This window comes from Quercus suber, unplaced genomic scaffold (genome assembly GCF_002906115.3).
Source record: "Quercus suber isolate HL8 unplaced genomic scaffold, Cork oak 2.0 scaffold_215, whole genome shotgun sequence".
NCBI classification, from domain to species: Eukaryota; Viridiplantae; Streptophyta; class Magnoliopsida; order Fagales; family Fagaceae; genus Quercus; species Quercus suber.
In genome coordinates, this window is record NW_027069673.1 from 202,832 (window position 1) to 224,782 (window position 21,951).

Below are 21,951 nucleotides of genomic sequence, written 5' to 3' on the forward strand. Positions count from 1 at the left end.
CAATCTGCCGACGGGATTGAACGGTGGATGATTCCCCTTTTAGTCTTTTCCAAATGACTTCAACAATTTCCTCTATAAACTCTGGCTCTGGACTGCAATTGTTTGTACCCACAAAATTCTTCTTCTTCTTATTATTATTTTACAGAATTGAATTTTGTGATCATCAACTGATGTTGAATGAATAAAGAGAAACTGGGTTATCAAATAACACGTTGAATGAATAAAGAGAAACTGGGTTATCAAATAACGCCATAGCCACCTCCACCACAGCGAACCCATCCCCGCCACCACCACCATCAAACCCACACATCCCACAACAAAAAATCAGCCACAAATCAAAAGCAACCACCATCGGCTACCCACAAATCAGCCACAATACCCACAACAAAAAATCAAAGCAAAAAAAAGGAAACCCCAGCAACCCCACTCCACCACCGCTGCACTACACACCACCACCAAAAAAAAAAATCATAGACCTAGTAAACCAGCACCATCACAGACCACCGCAGACCCACCACGCAAAATACCCATACCAAACCCACCACCATAGCACCGCCGATCTCCATGGAACAAAACCAAGCCACCGATCTGATAGAGAGGGAGAAAGAGAGCAAACCACCGAATCCATAACACTGTTGATCTGAGAGAGAGGGAGAAGGTTTGCAGACGCGATACCCATTTGCTTCACAAAAAATGAAAAAAATCAAAACGTATGGGAAGCAAACATTTTCTGTTGATCTGAGAAAGAGAGTTTGAAGAGGATCCGGATCAGAAGAGAGAAAGAGAGTGAGAAGGAGAGTTTAGTGAGAGGGACTCTGGTTTTTGAACCCCAGTTAAAGAAGTTGAATCCCAGTTAAGTATCTTTTAACATTTTAAATGATGTGGCACGTTCTTGAACGTTGATAATTTTTAAAGAAATTTTGTCCGTGTACTGGACCCTCTCCATTTCAAATGGAAATGGAGAGGATCCGGATCCATTAAAAAGACATAAACTGAGTGGTTGTTCTTGTAAAATAGATGTAATTTTGTCTTTTCCTTCTAAAATGATTAGATTTAAATCACAATCTTGAAATGGAGGGGATCCGGATCCGTTAAAAAGACATAAACTGAATGGTTATTCTTGTAAAATAGATGTAATTTTGTCTTTTGCTTCTAAAATGATTAGATTTAAATCACAATCACAATCACGTTACGTGCATGACACGACAGCTCTTTCCAACAAAACTTTCTTTTCAATGACTTGCTTTTTAAGTCTTTGCTCGCTACAAACGAGTAAGCACTAGTTTAGTCAGATTCAAGTTTCGGCATTGGTGGTATTTGAGTCTGCTTACCAGTTACCCTGTATAGCTTACTTGGTCAATTGTCTGCTGGTGACTCTGTGAGCAATTGAAAGCTTGTGATTTGAATTGAGATGCCGCTGTGTGTGGGCTAAAGAGATAATGGAATCCATTAGTGGCCCACATTTTGCAATACATTTTGGAATAATTATAGTACCATACTCTTATTGAAAAAAATTATAGTACCACACTTTTTCAAGAATGAGAATAGGTGTAGCCGATACAATAAAATAGCTATCAGTGACAAAGGTAGAGAGTAAAATAAAAATAAAAAATAAAAAAAAGTAACTTTCAATTTCAATTATTAAATAGGAAAATGTTAACGAGTGTCTTTAAAACACTGGTTAAGAATCTAATTAAAGAAAGTTTTGACATCACTTTTGTGGGATGGAGTAATTGCACTTGATTTTAATCCACATTTTTAGACACACTTTACCGCGACCTGCACATTTATCTATACTTAAATTACATTACATACCGACTACCTTGACCTCAAGAAGGTATTTGGTATCAAATGATACTATGCTAGCGGTATCAAAATTCCTAACCCACTAACAATTGAAATGCACGTGTTAGTTGGTAGTTAGTTTTACACAAAATTTTCGTTTATTGAATTTTAATACAGATGACGTGGTGTATTCTATACAAATTACTTTTTCCAATACTTGGTGAGAACAATTCAATCACCATTTGATAAGTGAGTGTGACTGTAGACTTAGTTAAACAAATAGTCCAATCAAAGAATTGGGGCTGAATGCAAAAGTGCACCCAACTGATAACATTATTGGCTACTCATTAAGCACTAGGCCCAGAAAAAAGCCCATAATTAAAACCAATATCCTATATCTCTCTCCTTTCATAATAATTTCCCACTCGTTTTCGTTCTCTCTCTCTCTCTCTCTCACACAGAATTAGAAATTAGAAGAGGAAGAGTATCAAGTAGATCAAGCTGGCCGGTAAGCTCTCTTTCTCGGATCTTAGCAATCTTATCTCTATGAATTTTATCTCATTATCTTCCTAGTATTCAATTTAATGTAAAGCTGGCCGAGTCGTTGAATTTTGCTACTCAGATGAGTTTTTCTTTGATTTTCCTACATTTTCTTGGCAACCAAACGATCTTTTATGCTATCCAGATTGGTCCGTCCGCAATTTTTGAGTTTCGTTATATTTTTTTGAACCACACCAAGTATTGTTTGTACTTTTTAGTATTAATATTGTAAAATTATTAGTATAATATTGAAAATGTTGCAATATATATATTTTTTGGACTTTGTGCAGTATAATACTATTTGATCTGATTCAAAATCTCCGAATTCGTTAGATTTTGACAAAATTGAATGTTGTTTTATAAAGCATTAGAGAGTGGAATTGGAATTAACCATACGCTGCTTTATATGTCATGATATGATGATTATGATGATGATGATGATGTTGATGCCCATGGTTGAAGAACGTATCTAATGCGTCTCTCGCGTTGTGTGGGTCCATTTTTAGAGAGACGATACATATATTCATTAAATACATTGTGTGAGCTCGATATAGGCATCATTCCTCTCAGAGTGTGGGTCCCAAATAACTGTAAGGCCTTTCCACTCTGAAAGGGAAGATGCATATAATTAGTGCATGAAATAATTATTGCTATAATTAATTGAACTCTATATGCTTGCTTGTGCCTGTAAGGGTTCCTTGAGTGATTTGGGTTATAGGTGGTTGTGATTCATGTTGTAATATTTATGAGGTTGACAAGGATGTTTTATTCTTTAGGTGCTGATACAAGTCTCAGCTTGTCTCTGTGGGTTCTCATTTCTGAACAACCAAGATGGTAAGAGTTTTTACTTTATTATATATATGTGTGTGTGTGTGTGTGTGTGTGTGTGTGTGTGTGTTTCAATCTTTTGTTTTTGTCATTTCTGATGTTGCTTAAAGTAGACAAAACAGAGGAAAGTAGACAATTTATCATATAATACCAAGATTTAGACTCTCTACTCTATAATACACATTAATTCAAAGTTTATTATTCAGGAAATGATCTGTCCTCTAGGCATGTAGAGTCATAGATTGGGGATCAAAATGTTCAAACTGGAGTAAGTAGTAAGTTCTTATTCCCAAGTACATGTAAAGATCAACTTTGTGCATGGCGCAAAATTCTTTTGAATTTGACTATTAAATCGTTCTGTAATTTTTCTGTTTTTATTTAGGAGCTCATACAGAGTTCAATTAGGAGCCCCCAAGTAGGAAAGCGCAGCCAACTACTAGGTAATATTTAAAATAAAACATTCAAGTATCCTCATCAATTTATCTCAAAATTTTAGACGTATAAACTTGGTTAGTACCTGAAATGAGGATATCAAGTTGATTTAGCATCTACTTCAATGACAATCTTACGGATATTCAGGCAGACCATCCTTGAGTCCCCAAAGTTCCACTATCGTTGTGTTTATTGACCAATGTTTCTTGACAAACCTTTGATCCATAATACATTTTATGTTTTTATAACTGTTATTATATTCTAATGTGTAATCTTTAGTTTTATGAGATATAGGTAACTAATTAAGTTTTGTGTTCTTTGTTCATGTTTCTTACATCAGAATGATCCAATGCTGGAGGATGAATGGGGCATGTTCTTTGACCCACATTTCGAACCACAAGAGTGGATACTTTTCTCTACATCACACGCGCAAATACAGGAGCAAAGACATTTGTATGAACCCAATGACCTCAACAGTGGTGAAGGTGGGGTGACATCCCAATATGGCTTGAATGAACAAGATGATATAGCTGCGCTCCTGGATTCAGTTATACGCGATCCATAATACATTTTATGTTTTTAAAACTGTCATTATATTCTAATGTGTAATCTTTAGTTTAATGAGATATAGATAACTAATTAAGTTTTGTGTTGTTTGTTCATGTTACTTACATCAGAATGATCCAACGCTGGAGGATGAATTGGGCATGTTCTTTGACCCACAATTCGAACCACAAGATTGGATACTTTTCTCTCCATCACACATGCAAATACAGGAGCTAGGACATTTGTATGTACCCAATGACCTCAACAGTGGTAAAGGTGGGGGTGACGTCCCAATATGGCTCGAATGAAAAAGATGATATAGCTGCGCTCCTGGATTCAGTTATACGCGATCCAGATGAGTACTCAAGGTTCTCTGAAGTCTGAGGACATCATTGACAGAAAGGCTCCTTAGCAGAACCCTATCTCATCTAGTGGTGCTTCTGAACAAATGTATGATTATAGTCTCAAGGAATCGAGCAATCATTTGATTGCAGCCAAAAAACCTTATTTAAAATGTTACAATAAACATTAACTGTGATTAATATTTTTAAAAAAATATTTACACAATACTTAATGAGAGAAAATTATTTATATAAAACTGATATGATGGAATTTTATTATATACATGAAAATAATATATATAATAAATCATGATAAAGACATGTATTAAATACAAATTACACACGTGTGTTATTTTGAGGATTTAAAAATTATTGATATATTAAGCTTGGTCTCCTTAGAATTTTTTTTTTTTTTGACTCCACCATTGAGCAAGAGCTTAATTATTGTTTAAACGCAACTTGTCTTGGGAATAAGTTTCTAAGGTGCAAATATTTATTTTTAAAAGGAAAATAAATTTGTCATTGGATTTCGTTAGACATAAGCTCTTCCAGTGTGTCACACAAGAGGAAATTAGGAAAAGAGGAAAAAAGTAATCATCATTTAATAGATTTTATTATTATTATTAGCAGTAAGGAGTAAAAATTAAGGAATTGATGATGCATGGGGAGTGGGGATGATACTATGATGTACAATTCAGCATAAGTGTTAGACACCATCCTTATAATTGCATATAGGTTTAGCTAAAATAAGCACTACTTCACAAGGAATGCATGAATTTCCATACATGGTATGAAGGCTCCATTTCTCTAAACAAAAGATATTAATTGTATGTTCTGTTGTGAACAGAAGCACCCTGCAACTTTCATTTTCATTCACTCCTTTTTGCACTTGAGTCTTAAGTGATGATACTCTACCTTGCTTCTAACGTTGTAAAAGTGATTTCATTTATTGAAGGCATTACAAGCTTTCTTGATGAATAATCTTCTCCAAGTAGAGCCGTTTTTGTAAAAAAACCTGGCTGCCTTGGATTGGGCAATGAATTGTCACTGCTTAACATTAGAACCACGGATGACATGTTTGGCCTATCTTCTGGTTTTTGTTGTACACATAATAAAGCCACATGAATGCATCGTAACACTTCAGATAAAATGCCAGAGTTGTCCAAGATTAAGAATTCATCTATTAGCTCCGTTGGCTTATCTTCAATCCATTGTGTCCATGCCTAAAACAAAATCCAGATATTGTTGGAACACTAGAATTACAGGAGGCCAAATGATTTTGCATGTTAATACTCACTTGAAACAGAGAGTTCATTTCATGAATAGTATTTTTTTTTTTTACAAGTGTATGTCATTTAAATGTTTTAATAACATAACACTAGATACACCTTTAAATTTATATTATTTAGTCTGAAGCATGAAATGTGTCCATTTCAAATGGAGATATCCTAATATCACTAAAATGGTGGAATGTCAATGAAAATACTTACATGTTCTAGAAGATTAAGGCGTTGGCTAGAGTTATACAATTCCTTGTTCTTCTTCCCACTCACAATCTCTAGTACTAAAACTCCAAAGCTAAAAACATCAGTTTTCACTGAGAAATGTCCATATCCGGCATACTCAGGGGGCATATAACCGCTGTAAAATTAAAAAGAAGTAAAAAAAAAGAAAAAAAAAATCCAAGCAGAAACCATAAAAGAAGTTTAAGAATACTTACTATGTTCCAACAATTCTATTAGTATCAGCCTCTGTTTGATCTCCCCCAAATATTTTAGCAAGGCCAAAATCAGAAATTTTTGGGTTCATATTATTATCTAGAAGGATATTGCTAGCTTTGAGATCTCTATGGATAATTCTTAATCTGGAGTCTTCATGAAGGTAAAGAAGCCCTCTAGCAATGCCACCGATAATGTTGTTTCGCATATGCCAATCAAGTAGTCTACTCTTTGTTTGGTCTGTCAATTTTCATGTTATTGTTAGTACATACCTGGCTAAAATCTCAACAACATAATTCATTAATAAAAGATGAAATGGCTAAACATGAATGTGCTCGATTCAATAACGAGGATCAAAGTTCAAACCAAAAATAAATGAGTCCAAGCTTTTGTTGTGCATGTATTCATAGATTAACATTTTTTCATTTTCTTGAATGCAATAACCGAGCAGCTTCACAAGGTTGCGGTGCTGAAGTTTGGCGATTAATGTAACTTCGTTTTTGAACTCATTGAATCCTTGTCCAGAATTCTTTGAAAGTCTCTTTACTGCTATTTCTTGCCCCTCATGCAATGTACCCTAAAAGGAAAAAGTTCAGCTAAGCTTGGAAAAGAAAAATAGTTCAACTGGTTAGGTTGTTATTTACCTTGTATACAGATCCAAAGCCACCTTCTCCTAACTTATTGTCTATTGCAAAGTTATCAGTGGCATTAGATATGGTTATCAGATCAAAGATTGGTAACTCTGTATCTTCGTTCCATCCTTCACTGTTAGAATCATTTTGGCATCTTATATTCATTCCTGAGACAGTAAGAGAGTCATTGAGTAGAAATAACTTCGACAGTTGTATAGCTAAAAGCAAATTGTTGACCACCTTTTCTAAGGTTTCTTCCAGTTTAAAGACTTAGATTCAAATTACCGGGCTAAAAATCTATTATCATGCATAAAAAATTGTAAGAATCCAGGTCATATAAATTACCTTCCTTTTTAAGTTTCTTCCTCCTTACATACGAGACCAGCCCCAGTACAAGTATTACCATGAATAGTGTTGCACTACAGATTATGATTATTACTTGATTTTTTTGGCCGAAGTGCCTGCTCTTCTCAGTATGATCTGAAAGATCAAAAGTAGAATCAACAAACCTATATATTTTTAACCATATGATTTGCCACATTAATTTTCCTCACTTTCTCTTGTATATATATATATATATATATTTTTTTTTTTACTTTATGATGTGCCATATAAATTTTATGCCATATGAAATTTTCTTTTCTTTTAATGGTAAGCTTCTAAGATGTATGGTAAAACTTGTTTGGCATTTTATGAAACTTTTGGCAACAGCAATTGCGTTTTACTTAGTGCATATTACGTAAACAATTTTAAAATTTTAGTACGTCTATATTGTGCCACATGGGGAAAGAAGAAAAATATGAAGTTTGGAAACGTAAAGGACCGTCAATTAGCACAATTATAAGACATTGTTTTATTTATTTATTTATATTTTACTTTTACATAGTAGTTGATAATGTAATATATGATTTTATAATCACTGGGAGATAATAAAAATGTTGTTTGTGGTGGACAAAGGTGATTTTTTTTTTTTAAAAATAAATTTATTTATTTTATAATCCAATAGTTATAATGGGGAGAGAGATTTGAATCCTAGAAGTTTCCATTGAAAATACTAAGAAATGTCAATTAAATTGCAATACTTTTGACGATATAAATGAAAACTAATGTTATTCCAAGCACAACAAAATATATTAGTCGTCGTTAAAAAAAATTGTCAAAAATGTTGTTGTCGTAGTATTACTTGAAAATAAAATGACCCAATAACAAAAGAAAAGCAAAGAGGATACCCAATACTGAAGCGGCCACACGAATATAGAGGTCTTGCGATTCTTGCCCATCCATTTGGAGTACTACTAAATCAACCAAGTCAACAAACCAAAGCAAGCAACCACTTCCTCCATTCCTAATATCCAAATTAGCATATGCTCTGCATGAGCAGTTTTCCAAACACATTTCTTCACATTTTTTGAGACTCATGTTCCTATCAAACCAGGAAGAAGATATGTCTGGCAATTTCACACTCTTGTAGGTGAGGAACCCATCTCCATCATTGCAGCCCAGTGGAGTCCCTCGAACACACCCACCAGACCAATCTGCTGAATTCCAATCTTTTGGAGATTTTGGAATAAATCCTTTCAAGCATGCACATACAGGAGACTTATTGATATTACAGCTGGCATATGCACCACAGTGGGCATAATTTTGACACTCATCTGATAGGGTTGTAGTTCCAAGCTCCCAACTTTTGGTGTGATCCATCCATTTAAAACCCTCCCCAACGCCTGATGGGTTTATCATATACCTTGAGAAAACAAAAATTTTCAGATGTTAGAAGTAGAAATTTATACTCATAAGTGAAAACAAGTATTTTTTTTTCATTTTGACAAATTACCAATTACCCCCCAAACTTAAGTTATTAGGAAATATTACTTCTAATAATTATTTCAACACCCTCTCACGCGCGAAATTGTTTGCTCTCCTTTATAAGGTGTATCAGATTCAAATCCATTCCCCTCAAAATATTGTAATTAACAAATTATAAGAACTTAATTATAATAATAATAATAAAAAACACTCTACCCCACGTGGCATTGTCTATTCTCAAAAAGAACCAAAATTTAATACTCTCCATTATTGTAATTATCATATTATAAAAAAATAAATAAAAACATAATATACGATGATAAATCACTAATTATCTTAAAAACTTATATTATTAAAAAATAATAAATTTAATTATTTAATCATAATACTAACATTTAACACATACCTCAAGAAAATAGAATTGTTTAGGACTTTATACTCGTAATAAATCTCTCTCTCATTCCTCACGAATTCATACTTGAACAATGGATTCGGTCTTAACCATGGCATCCCGTTAAAATGAAGGCCATTCCAAAATCCTAGTCTAACCTTTATTTTGTCTCCTTTCATAACAAATAATTGTGGGAGCCCTCGACGATCTAACCCTGCTGAAATTTCACTTGGAGAAGGATCTTCTGCGCTCTTCCATGGTGTTAAATACCTATCTAGACCGCTAACTAAGTCCCATCCAAGCTTCATTTCTGGTAGTAACGTGTCGCAAGGATGATCGAAACTTTGCCAAAAAAGACTGTCAATATTTCCATCTTTCACAACAAGATTTCCTGAATCCAATAACTGTGCCGTTGGATTATTCATCTTATTCCCTGCAGTTCTTGATGTATTGGATGACCAAATAGTAGTATTTGTGCTATCAAGAAGGACAAGAATTCCTTCGTTGGTAACCTTTAAAACTCCATGGTGATTTTCAAGTGGGGTTTCTCTGTTGGCTACCCATACAACTGTGTCATTAGATACCACAAACCATATTCCCACATATCGGCTTTTTGAACCATCCGGGCTGAAGAATCCCAATTCAAAGAATCTACTAGCTGAAACCAAAGTCTCACCATCTCTGATAAATTGGCTTGGAGTGATGGTGTCTAGTGTAGTGGAGGTTCTTAAAAAGGAGAGCAAGAAAGTGTATACAAACAGAGCTGAAAAGGCTTTCATTGATTTTCCAATTGGTGTATCAACCAACTAATCGTGTGAGTTTACAGGGTTTATTCCCTTGGTTTTCTTTGGCCAACCCAAGATATAAGAGCCATGCATTCTTGAAGAGGTAGGTGAAGCAGTTATAAAGACAAACTTGGGGAAAATTGACGTATGCTCCGGGAGTATACTTTCTACCTCTCACAGAAGATTGGACCCTCTGTGAGAGGGAAGGTGAATACCCCGGAGTATTCTGGTAAAATAGATGTAATTTAGTCTTTTCATTTTTAAATGGTTAGATTTACATTAAAAAATTCACATTCACAGTCTCGTTTAGTGTATGGCTTGACAGCTCATTCCCACAAAACTTTCTTTTCAAAGACGTGTTTTTCTAAGTCTCTGCTCGCCACCAAAGAGTAAGGACCAGTTAGAGTCAAGTTTCGACCAGTAAGGACTTGCTTTTCCAAGTCCCATAAAGCTTTCGTTTGTATGAATTGATTTTTCAAGTCTTTGTCACTACAAACGAGTAAGGACTAGTTAGATTCAAGTTTCGGCATTGGCAGTATTAGAGTCTGCTTACCCTGTACCTTACTTGGTCAATTGTCACTGCCTTTGACTCGATTGTCACTGCCTTTGACTCGGTCAGCAATTGAAAGGTGGTTATTTGATTTGAGAGAGAGATGCTGCTGTTTGTGGGCTCAAGAGATAATGGGGTCCATTAGTGACACACATTTTGCCGTTCATTTTGAAATAATTCTAGTACCACATTGCATATACATTTTTGCTATAATTTGCATATTTGTCAATTTATAGTTGAATTACATCATTTACACATGGACTACTACCAATACTTGGTGAGAAGTAATCCAATCACCATTTGATACATACACTAAGGGTACATTTGGTATACTAAGGCTCCGCTTGAGAGTTCATAAGGGAATGGAATGCAATGAAATGAGATGATCATAAGTGAATGGAAAGGAATGAAATGGAATGGAATGTATTTAAGTAAGGGAAAGGAATGAAAAATAATGGAATGGAATGGAATTAAGTAATCTTGATTGGATGTTTTAAAATAAAGGAATGGAAAGGAATGAAAATGAATGGAATGTAAGTAATTCTTTTTGGTAGCAACATGGAGGGAATGGAATGGAATTATTTTACAATAATATTACTATTAGACTCTTATTTTAAAATAAAGGGTTGAATATATAGGGGTATTTTGGGAGTTTTAGTAAAAAAAATCATTAAATCTAATTCCATTCCCTCCCATTCCTTCCAATTTCGAGGGGAATGAAAATTTGAGGTTTTAAGGGAATAGAGAGAAATGAGTGTTACCTCCTATCCATTCCATTCCCTCCCACTTAAACTCCCAAATAAGGGAATGGACTTTCCATTCCCTCCTTTAAAACTCCCAAACAAGAGAAGGGAAGAATATTATAAAATTATTCTTTTTATTCCTTTCCATTCCCTCCTACCAAGCGGAGCCTAAATATGAATTACAACAGGAATGATAATCTTTATTACCGGGAATGAAATGTATTGTAATAGAATAATTAAAACTATTTATTAGTTTCGTTGTGAGTTGTAATATTAAAATAAAACTTATGATCTATTTTAGGAAATATCTCATTTATACAATTATATTTCCTAGAAAATAATATATTATAAATTTTAGAGAGATGAGTATTTTTTGATATTTTTTATTTCCATAATTGTTAGGTGGATGTAGAAAGTTTATTTATTTGGAAATATATTAATGTTAGAAATTATTACATCTACTAAGGAATAACTATTACAACACTTTTACGGATGAATATTTATTCTTGATTTTAAAGAATATCTATTCATAAAAAATGAATATTCTCCGTAATAAAAAGATAACCAAACTATTGAATAGCTATTACATTACAGTGCGTATTACAGTCTACCAAACGTGCCCTAAGTTGTGGCAATGTTAATGTATGTGATGAAGTGTGTTAAACAAATAGCCCAATCAAAATATTTGGGTCACATGCTAAAGTGCACCCAACTAATAACATAATCTGCTACTCATTAAGCACTAGGCCCAGAAAAAGCCCATAATTAAAACCAATCTCCTATATCTTTCTTTTTTCATAATCATCTCCCACTAGTTTTCGTTCTCTCCCTCTCTCTCAAAGAGAATTAGAATTTAGAAGAGGAAGTACGAAGTAGATCAAGCTGGTAAACTCTCTTTCTTAGATCTCAACAATCTTTATCTCTGAATTTTCTCTCATTTTATTCATAGGCTTTATTTCATTTTCTTCTGTACCCTCTTTGTAGTATTCAATTCAATGTAAAGCCGGTGGAGTCGTTGAATTGTGCTACTCCTATGAGTATTTCTTTTATTTTTCTACATTTTCTTGGCAACCAAACAAACTTTTATGCTATCCGGATTGGTCCGTTTGCAATTTTTGAGTTTTGTTTTTAACCACACCAAGTATTGTTTGTACGTACTTTGTAGTATTAATATTGTAAACATTATTTTACTATTGAAAATGTTGCAATAATTTTTTGGACTTTGTGGAGTATAATACCATTTGATCTGATTCAAAATTTCCGAATTCATTAGATTTGACAAAATTGAATGTTGTTTTGTAAAGCATTAGAGAGTGGACTTGGCATTAACCATACGCTGCTTTGTATGTCATAATATGATAATGATTATGATTATAATGATGCCCATAGTTGAAGAAGCTATTCTATGTCATGTCGTGTAGGTCCCATTGTGAGGCCTGTAAATTATTAGAGAGATAATGTATATATCTGTTACAAGAGATGATTATTTACTAATTGTAAAGAGGTGGGCCTTGATTGAGATGTTGAGCAAATTCTTGCTGCACTAAGCCCAAGTTGTTTCTGGGTGGGGAGTCGGGACCGGCCCAATTGGAGCACACCTTGGCCTGGCTTGTGCACAATCTTCACCACGTCTGCCAAAGTCTATTTAAGAGCTCACAGCAGGCAGAGTCATTGTCAATAGGTTATGACAGACAGACATAATATAGTAAACGTAAAGAAAACACATTCACTATTTCTTCCGCAGTAAACAAGATAAATAACTTAAAAGGCCTGACTTTCAAAGAATAATACTTAAACAAAGAGTTAGAGTGGAATTAGTAAAAAAAGAACAAGTCTGCCACACTAAGTATAGCCACGGGACTCTAACCAAGGCAGGGGAAACCACTCCCTCAACGCAAGTAACTTCAAATGATGAAATTAATTGCTTTGAGAGACCAGCCCCAAATGGTATGTGCCCAAGTATAAGTTGTATTTCATTTCGAGGACAAGGCTATTGAGGGAGAGAGGGGGTTAACCCATTTAGGTGCATGCCTGCTATAAACACTCTGTTTTCTTTCTTAAAATTCTCTTCTCTTTGTTTTCTTTCTTAAAATTCTTTTCTCTCTGTTTTCTTTCTTAAAATTCTTTTCTCTCTATTTTTTGATAACTTTCCTCTACCTCCATTTTTTCACACAGCCACGGGTCCCTTATATAGGGTCTGCCGTGGCCAATTTTACTGTTCTAGCCTTTCGCCGACCATTTACCGAGTCAATGGTTCTGACCACCACCATTGACCTGTGGCTTTCAGACAACGAAGGTTCCTTCTTTACTTTGTCCAACGTGTCTCCTCTCTCTCTCGGTTTCTTATGGCATGCACCCAGTGGTTCTTACCCACCCTTGCCTCTTTTGGGTGGCATGTCATCCCAGCAGGACTGTGTCCATCGAAAGAGTCTGGGCAAGAAACACAAAATGGGTTTCCATTCCTCTCCCCATCGCCAGACCGTGCCCTTACCCATGACGTCACCCTTTCCCATAGTGGCTGGGTATAGGCTGGTGACGCCTGGGTCGTACGCATGCGTTACCTTATTGATGTTTTATTTGTTTGCTGAGGTCTGAGAATGGGTGCGCATATCTTGCCGTGTGCTTTTTGGCCTTTTTTGGTGTGGAATGTATCTCCGGCAGGCCCACGTTCATGTGTTGTCCCTTTCTTTGGGAGGTAGGGCTCTGTAGGATCAGTTGGGCCTCCTTTTAGTTAGGTGTTTTGCTTTTGCTTTGTGGCTTGGCGTCCCTTGCCATGCCAGATTGTTATTTCTGCTGCTCATCTCAATCTTGCCGAGCCCCTTTAGGCCTGCCATGTGCTTTCCCTCTCCGTAACCCAGTATACTTACTGGGTTCCTTCTTTCATTTTTTGTGGGCTCCAATGTCCCTTTTTTCTTGTGGGCATCCCTGGCCCATTTTAGTTTTGTTTCACCCATGGACTTTTGCTAACTCATTTTGGGCTTCCTTGGCCCAATTGCTCTATATATCTCATCCTTTGGGCTCATGGGTTCCCCATTAGCCCGTTACTCTCTTTGTTTTTTATTACGTTGGGCCTGCTGTGGCCCATTCTTTCTTTTCTTCATATTTCCCATGGGTTTGTTTCTTTTCTCTTTCCGAGCCTATTCAAGCCTATTTGCTTTTTTTCTGGACCCATCTCATGGACCCTTGAACCATTCGTATGATTTTTGCTTGCTGTTTCTTTTGGTTTGCCCGCGATTCTGGGCCCTTTGTCCTGCTGGACTTTGTCGAAAATGAGCCTCAACACTAATTTACTATAGTTGAGTTTTGTATGCTCTAGATATCTGCATTCTCCCTTTCACAAAGTGTGGGTCCCATATAATTGTAAGACCCATCCACTTTGAGAGGGAAAATGCATTACATTCAATGTGTGAAATAATTATTGTTATAATTGAGCTGTGTTTGTGCGCTTGTGCGCTTGTGCTTGTAAGGGTTTTTTTTTTTTTTTTTTTTTTTTTATATAAGAGCCATGCATTCTTGAAGAGGTAGGTGAAGCAGTTATAAAGACAAACTTGGGGAAAATTGACGTATGCTCCGGGAGTATACTTTCTACCTCTCACAGAAGATTGGACCCTCTGTGAGAGGGAAGGTGAATACCCCGGAGTATTCTGGTAAAATAGATGTAATTTAGTCTTTTCATTTTTAAATGGTTAGATTTACATTAAAAAATTCACATTCACAGTCTCGTTTAGTGTATGGCTTGACAGCTCATTCCCACAAAACTTTCTTTTCAAAGACGTGTTTTCTAAGTCTCTGCTCGCCACAAAAGAGTAAGGACCAGTTAGATTCAAGTTTCGACTAGTAAGGACTTGCTTTTCCAAGTCCCATAAAGCTTTCTTTTGTATGAATTGATTTTTCAAGTCTTTGTCACTACAAACGAGTAAGGACTGGTTAGATTCAAGTTTCGGCATTGGCAGTATTAGAGTCTGCTTACCCTGTACCTTACTTGGTCAATTGTCACTGCCTTTGACTCGATTGTCACTGCCTTTGACTCGGTCAGCAATTGAAAGGTGGTTATTTGATTTGAGAGACAGAGATGCTGCTGTTTGTGGGCTCAAGAGATAATGGGGTCCATTAGTGACACACATTTTGCCGTTCATTTTGAAATAATTCTAGTACCACATTGCAAATACATTTTTGTTATAATTTGCATATTTGTCAATTTATAGTTGAATTACATCATTTACACATGGATTACTACCAATATTTGGTGAGAAGTAATCCAATCACCATTTGATACATACACTAAGAGTATATTTGATATACTGAATATGAATTACAACAAGAATGGTAATCTTTATTATCGGGAATGTAATGTATTGTAATAGAATAATTAAAACTATTTATTAGTTTCGTTGTGAGTTGTAATATTAAAATAAAACTTATGATCTATTTTAGGAAATATCTCATTTATACAATTATATTTCCTAGAAAATAATATATTTTAAATTTTAGAGAGATGAGTATTTTTTGATATTTTTTATTTCCATAATTGTTAGGTGGATGTAGAATGTTTATTTATTTGGAAATATATTAATGTTAGAAATTATTACATCTACTAAGGAATAACTATTACAACACTTTTACAGGTGAATATTTATTCTTGATTTTAAAGAATATTTATTCATAAAAAATGACTATTCCCCGTAATAAAAACATAACCAAACTATTTAATAACTATTACATTACAGTGCGTATTACAGTCTGCTAAACGTGCCCTATGGTAATGTTAATGTATGTGATGAAGTGTGTTAAACAAATAGCCCAATCAAAAAATTTGGGTCGCATGCTAAAGTGCACCCAACTAATAACATAATCTGCTACTCATTAAGCACTAGGCCCAGAAAAAGCCCATAATTAAAACCAATCTCCTATATCTTTCTTTTTTCATAATCATCTCCCATTCGTTTTCGTTCTCTCCCTCTCTCTCAAAGAGAATTAGAATTTAGAAGAGGAAGTACGAAGTAGATCAAACTGGTAAACTCTCTTTCTCAGATCTCAACAATCTTTATCTCTGAATTTTCTCTCATTTTATTCATAGGCTTTATTTCATTTTCTTCAGTACCCTCTTTGTAGTATTCAATTCAATGTAAAGCCGATGGAGTCGTTGAATTGTGCTACTCATATGAGTATTTCTTTTATTTTTCTACATTTTCTTGGCAACCAAACAAACTTTTATGCTATCCGGATTGGTCCGTTTGCAATTTTTGAGTTTTGTTTTTAACCACACCAAGTATTGTTTGTACTTTGTAGTATTAATATTGTAAACATTATTTTACTATTGAAAATGTTGCAATAATTTTTTGGACTTTGTGGAGTATAATACCATTTGATCTGATTCAAAATTTCCGAATTCATTAGGTTTCACAAAATTGAATGTTGTTTTGTAAAGCATTAGAGAGTGGACTTGGCATTAACCATACGCTGCTTTGTATGTCATAATATGATAATGATTATGATTATAATGATGCCCATAGTTGAAGAAGCTATTCTATGTCATGTCGTGTAGGTCCCATTGTGAGGCCCGTAAATTATTAGAGAGATAATGTATATATCTGTCACAAGAGATGATTATTTACTAATTGTAAAGACGTAGACCTTGATTGAGATGTTGGGCAAATTCCTGCCGCACTAAGCCTAAGTTGTTTCTGGGTGAGGAGTCGGGACCGGCCCAATTGGAGCACACCTTGGCCTGGCTTGTGCGCAATCTTCACCGCGTCTGCCAAAGTCTATTTAAGAGCTCACAGCAGGCAGAGTCATTGTCAACAGGTTATGACAAGCAGACATAATATAGAAAACGTAAAGAAAACACATTCACTATTTCTTCCGCAGTAAACAAGATAAATAACTTAAAAGGCCTGACTTTCAAAGAATAATACTTAAATAAAGAGTTAGAGCGGAATTAGTAAAAAAAGAACGAGTCTGCCACACTAAGTATAGCCATGGGACTCTAACCAAGGCAGGGGAAACCACTCCCTCAACGCAAGTAACTTCAAATGATAAAATTAATTGCTTTGAGAGACCAGGCCCAAATGGTATATGCCCAAGTATAAGTTGTATTTCATTTCGAGGACAAGGCTATTGAGGGAGAGAGGGGGTTAACCCATTTAGGTGCATGCCTGCCATAAACACTCTATTTTCTTTCTTAAAATTCTCTTCTCTCTGTTTTCTTTCTTAAAATTATTTTCGCTCTGTTTTCTTTCTTAAAATTCTTTTCTCTCTATTTTTTGATAACTCTCCTCTACCTCCATTTTTTCACACAGCCACGAGTCCTTTATATAGGGTTTGCCGTGGCCGATTTTACTGTTCTAGCCTTTTGTCGACCACTTATTGAGTCAATGGTTCTGACCACCACCATTGACCTGTGGCTTTCAGATAACGAAAGTTCCTTCTTTACTTCGTCTAGCGTGTCTCCTCTCTTTCTCGGTTTCTCATGGCATGCACCCAGTGGTTCTTATCCACCCTTGCCTCTTTTGGGTGGCATGTCATCCCAGCAGGACTGTGCCAACTGAAAGAGTCTGGGCAAGAAACACAAAATGGGTTTCCACTCCTCTCCCCACCACCAGACGGTGCCCTCACCCATGACGTCACCCTTTCCCATAGTGGCTGGGTATAGGCTAGTGACGCCTGGGTCGTACGCATGCGTTACCTTATTGATGTTTCATTTGTTTGCCGAGGTCTGAGAATGGGTGCGCATATCTTGCCGTGCGCTTTTTGGCCTTTTCTGGTGTGAAATGTATCTCCGGCAGGCCAACGTTCATGTGTTGTCCCTTTCTTTGGGAGGTTGGGTTCTGTAGGATCAGTTGGGCCTCCCTTTAGTTAGGTGTTTTGCTTTTGCTTTGTGGCTTGGCGTCCCATGCCATGCCAGATTGTTATTTCTGCTGCTCATCTCAATCCTGCCGAGCCCCTTTAGGCCTGCCATGTGCTTTCCCTCTCCGTAACCCAGTATACTTACTGGGTTCCTTCTTTCATTTTTTGCGGGCTCCAATGTCCCTTTTTTCTTGTGGGCATCCCTGGCCCATTTTAGTTCTGTTTCACCCATGGACTTTTGCTAACTCATTTTGGGCTTCCTTGGCCCAATTGCTCTATATATCTCATCCTTTAGGCTCATGGGTTCCCCATTAGCCCGTTACTTTCCTTGTTTTTTATTACGTTGGGCCTACTGTGGCCCATTCTTTCTTTTCTTCATATTTCCCATGGGTTTGTTTCTTTTCTCTTTTCGGGCCTATTCAAGCTTGTTTGCTTTTTTTCTGGACCTATCTCATAGACCCTTGAACCATTTGTATGATTTTTGCCTGCTGTTTCTTTTGGTCTGCCTGCGATTCTAGGCCCTTTGTCCTGCTGGGCTTTGTCAAAAATGAGCCTCAACACTAATTTACTATAGTTGAGTTTTTGTATGCTCTCGATATCTGCATTCTCCCTTTCACAAAGTGTGGGTCCCATATAATTGTAAGACCCATCCACTTTGAGAGGGAAAATGCATTACATTCAATGTATGAAATAATTATTGTTATAATTGAGCTGTGTTTGTACGCTTGTGCTTGTAAGGGTTTTTTTTTTTTTTTTTTTTTTTTAAAATTTTTTTTTTAATGTGATTTGGGTTGTATGAAATAATTATTGTTTTAATTGAGCTGTGTTTGTGCGCTTGCGCTTGTAAGGTTTTTGTTTTTTTTTTTTTTGTTTTTTTTTTTTTTTTTTTTCTTTTAAATGTGATTTGGGTTATAAGCGGTTGTGACTCATGATGTAATATTTATGAGGTTGACAAGGATGTTTTATTCTTTAGGTGCTTGATATAAGTACAATATTACTTGTTTGCCTTTCTTAACTGGTCTCGGTGGCTTCTGATTTCTGAATAACCAAGATGGTAAGAGTTTTTACTTTATTATATATATATATATATATAATACCCGGGAAAAAAAAAAATAAAAGAAGGGGTATTTAAGTAAATTTGTTTATGTGGTCAACTTTTATAATTAATATTACTAAGGGGTTTTTAGAAAATAAGGTTAAAACCCTAGTTTATGTAGTCTAATTTTTTAAGTTAGTGTATACTACAGATGTTTAGAGAGAAAATACTTCTCAAAGGACTAAAGTAGAGAAGAATTGACTATACTCTTGAGGTAAGAGCTTAGAAATCTTATTCTTTTGTCAAATTTAGACATTATGAGGTATTAGAATATTTTTCTTATGTGAATATTTTGGCCAATAGTGAGACTTTCTTTAGCCATGGCCGCATGGGTGTGTTCTACAAAATTTTCTTAAAGGAATTGAATCGGATTGATGAATGAAAAGAAAAGAAAAGAAAAGAAAAAAACGCTTGACTCAAAGAAGGAACGTCAATTTCCTTTTAATGTATTATTATTTGTTTATTGGCTTGGTAGAGGAAGAATAGAGTCCAATAAAATCTTGTGTCAAAGATTTGTGCTCATGCAAAAAGGAAGAGTGAATACACTAGAGGCGGCAGTTGTAGTAGGAAGGAAAAATAATTAAAAACAAAAAAGGAAAGAACACGTGTAGAACTATAAAAGATGGTATAGGCAGTGCTTTTGACTCTAAATAATGTTAGCTATCTTAGGCTTTGTTAGAGCATTAGCATTGAAGAATGCTAATGTCATATTTAGTGAGAATTTAGCATTTTTTTGCCTTAAAATGCTTTGCATCAAAGAATGCCATACCTCAGTATTGCAAATTATTTTGCAATACTGCTACAGTACTATTCTAAAGGTAGAATAGTACTGTAGCAGTATTCTAAAAAAAAATTAATATTTTAAGCTCTTCACCTCCGAAATCTCTCTCTCTTCTATCATTATTCATGTTCTCTTCTCTCTCTTCCTTCTCTCTTTCTCATCTGCTCTCTCCTCTCTTCAGACCCAAACCATATCTTCCTCCCAACATCAACATCACCCATCACAGTGGAGTAAACGTTGATTTGGGTTGTGATTCTCGCTGATGCTGTGATTCTCACCAATGTCTGGGTTTTGATTGGGGTTGAGCTGGGTTGATCTAGCGACGGCAGTGACGGCGGTGTCTGGGTTTTGATTAGGGATGGAGGAAACATTGATCTAGCGGCGGCAGTGGCGGCGGTGTCTGGGTTTTGATCGGGGTTGATCTGGGTTTTTTTTTTTTTTTCCCCTGTTGTGATCGGGGTTGATCGGCAGTGTTTGGGTTTCGATCGGGGATGGAGGAAATGTTGATCTAACGGCGGCGGTGTCTGGGTTTTGATTGGGGTTGATCTGAGTTTTTTTTTTCCTCCTATTGTGATCAGGTTGATCGGCGGTGTCTGGGTTTTTGTTTCGGTGGGATTTTGGTGGGCTTGGTGGAGGCGTGGTGGGATTTCAGTTGTTTTGGTGGTGATTGATGATGGTGGAGCTGTGGAGGCGCGGCTTGATTGATTGATGATGATGATCGGGGTTGTTTTGGTGGTGATGGGATTTCGGTGAGTTTTGATCGGGGTTGATTGGCGGTGTATGATGAGAGGCTGAAGCAATTAGGTTGAAGCATTTTAGTGGTGGTGTGGTGATTGATGATGGTGGAGTTGTGGAGGTGTTGGTGCGGTGATAGATGATATAGAGTTTAATAAAAAAAGATGGTGGTGTGGTGATTGATGACGGTTGGAAAGAAATAATAAAAAAAGATTAAAAAATAATATTTTAATAAAAATAGAATTTTGGGATGTGGAGGTATTGTAAAATGGGATGGTATAATAGAATTGTGGGATTTTAGAATTGTAAAATAAAATAGCATTAGCATTTCCCAATGCTAATGCTCTAAGGCATTGAATACATGGATTTTTTTTTTTTTTTTTTTATAAATAAATTATTTGATTATTAAGTAAAAATATTGGAAAATTATTCTAGGTGATATCTAAGGATTTAGAGGAAGTGTTAGGGAAAAATTTCTTTTGGAATAGTTTTTGGAGGTAAGTAACCTTGTCCTAATTGGTTTTATTTTTGCGTAATTTAACTACTGAAAATTGTTTATAGTTGTTACTATTTATTTCTATTGTATTACTAATTTCAAGTAAAGAATAGAGAAATTCCACAAATAAATATGAGCATTGAATATAAAATTTATTTTATTTAATTGTTTCTTTAGCTATATTGATTTAAAGTAAAGAATATAGAAATATCACAAATATATTTGAATACTGAATATATGATTGTATATGTATATATGTACTCGAATAAGATATATGTTTTGTTAGAAACTATGATTTCATATATATGATTATGGACAAGTTGACTATGAATTACTTCTGATACTCAAACCAATGGAGGTTATTCATTGGTACTCTGATACCCAAACCAATGGGGGTTATTCATTGGTACTTTGATACCCAAACCAATGAGGGTTGTTCATTGGTAGTCTGATACCCAAACCAATGGGAGTTGTTCATTGGTATTCTGATACCTAAACTAATGAGAGTTATTCATTGGTATTCTGATGCCCAGTCACGGAGATATAACGTGACCATAGTCATAAGGTTGTTAATAATATGAATTACGTTTGAATATTTAACTATTTTGAGTCATTAAAACTGCTTATGTATTTTTGGAACCTATTGTAAGTTATAGCTCTTGATATATGGAAAATTAACTACTTTCTAAACCATCTATGATATAATTGTAAGATTTAAGTATGTGAATCTATTTGCAAAGTATTATTTTAAGATCATGAAACTTCTTGAGCTACTTTTTTTTTTTAAAAAACCCATAGCATATTATAACTTTTGAAAAATTCATATTACTTCTTATTACCTTATAGATCTATTGTTGGATAGAGCTTATTTGGATTTTGGTTACTTATTGAGTTGTCAAC

At 35.3% G+C, this 21,951-nt stretch overlaps 1 protein-coding gene and 1 long non-coding RNA gene across 2 annotated transcripts; one reads left to right on the forward strand and one right to left on the reverse strand.

The window, feature by feature from the left end:
• The first annotated feature begins 2,187 nt into the window (after window positions 1–2,187).
• LOC112015916 (uncharacterized) lies at window positions 2,188–4,733 on the forward strand. The gene is made up of 4 exons (XR_002883279.2): window positions 2,188–2,293; window positions 3,102–3,159; window positions 3,926–4,132; window positions 4,263–4,733. It is a non-coding gene; the product is annotated as an uncharacterized LOC112015916 (long non-coding RNA).
• A 379-nt stretch (window positions 4,734–5,112) lies between these two features.
• On the reverse strand, window positions 5,113–10,017 carry LOC112015955 (G-type lectin S-receptor-like serine/threonine-protein kinase At4g27290). The gene is made up of 8 exons (XM_065779604.1): window positions 9,035–10,017; window positions 8,052–8,566; window positions 7,168–7,302; window positions 6,835–6,989; window positions 6,557–6,767; window positions 6,193–6,430; window positions 5,963–6,113; window positions 5,113–5,695 (listed from the first exon to the last, which is right to left on the reverse strand). The coding sequence occupies exons 1-8, from the start codon at window positions 9,796–9,798 to the stop codon at window positions 5,384–5,386; spliced, it is 2,481 nt and encodes an 826-aa protein (XP_065635676.1). The 5' UTR covers window positions 9,799–10,017; the 3' UTR covers window positions 5,113–5,383.
• Between the last annotated feature and the right edge of the window lie 11,934 nt (window positions 10,018–21,951).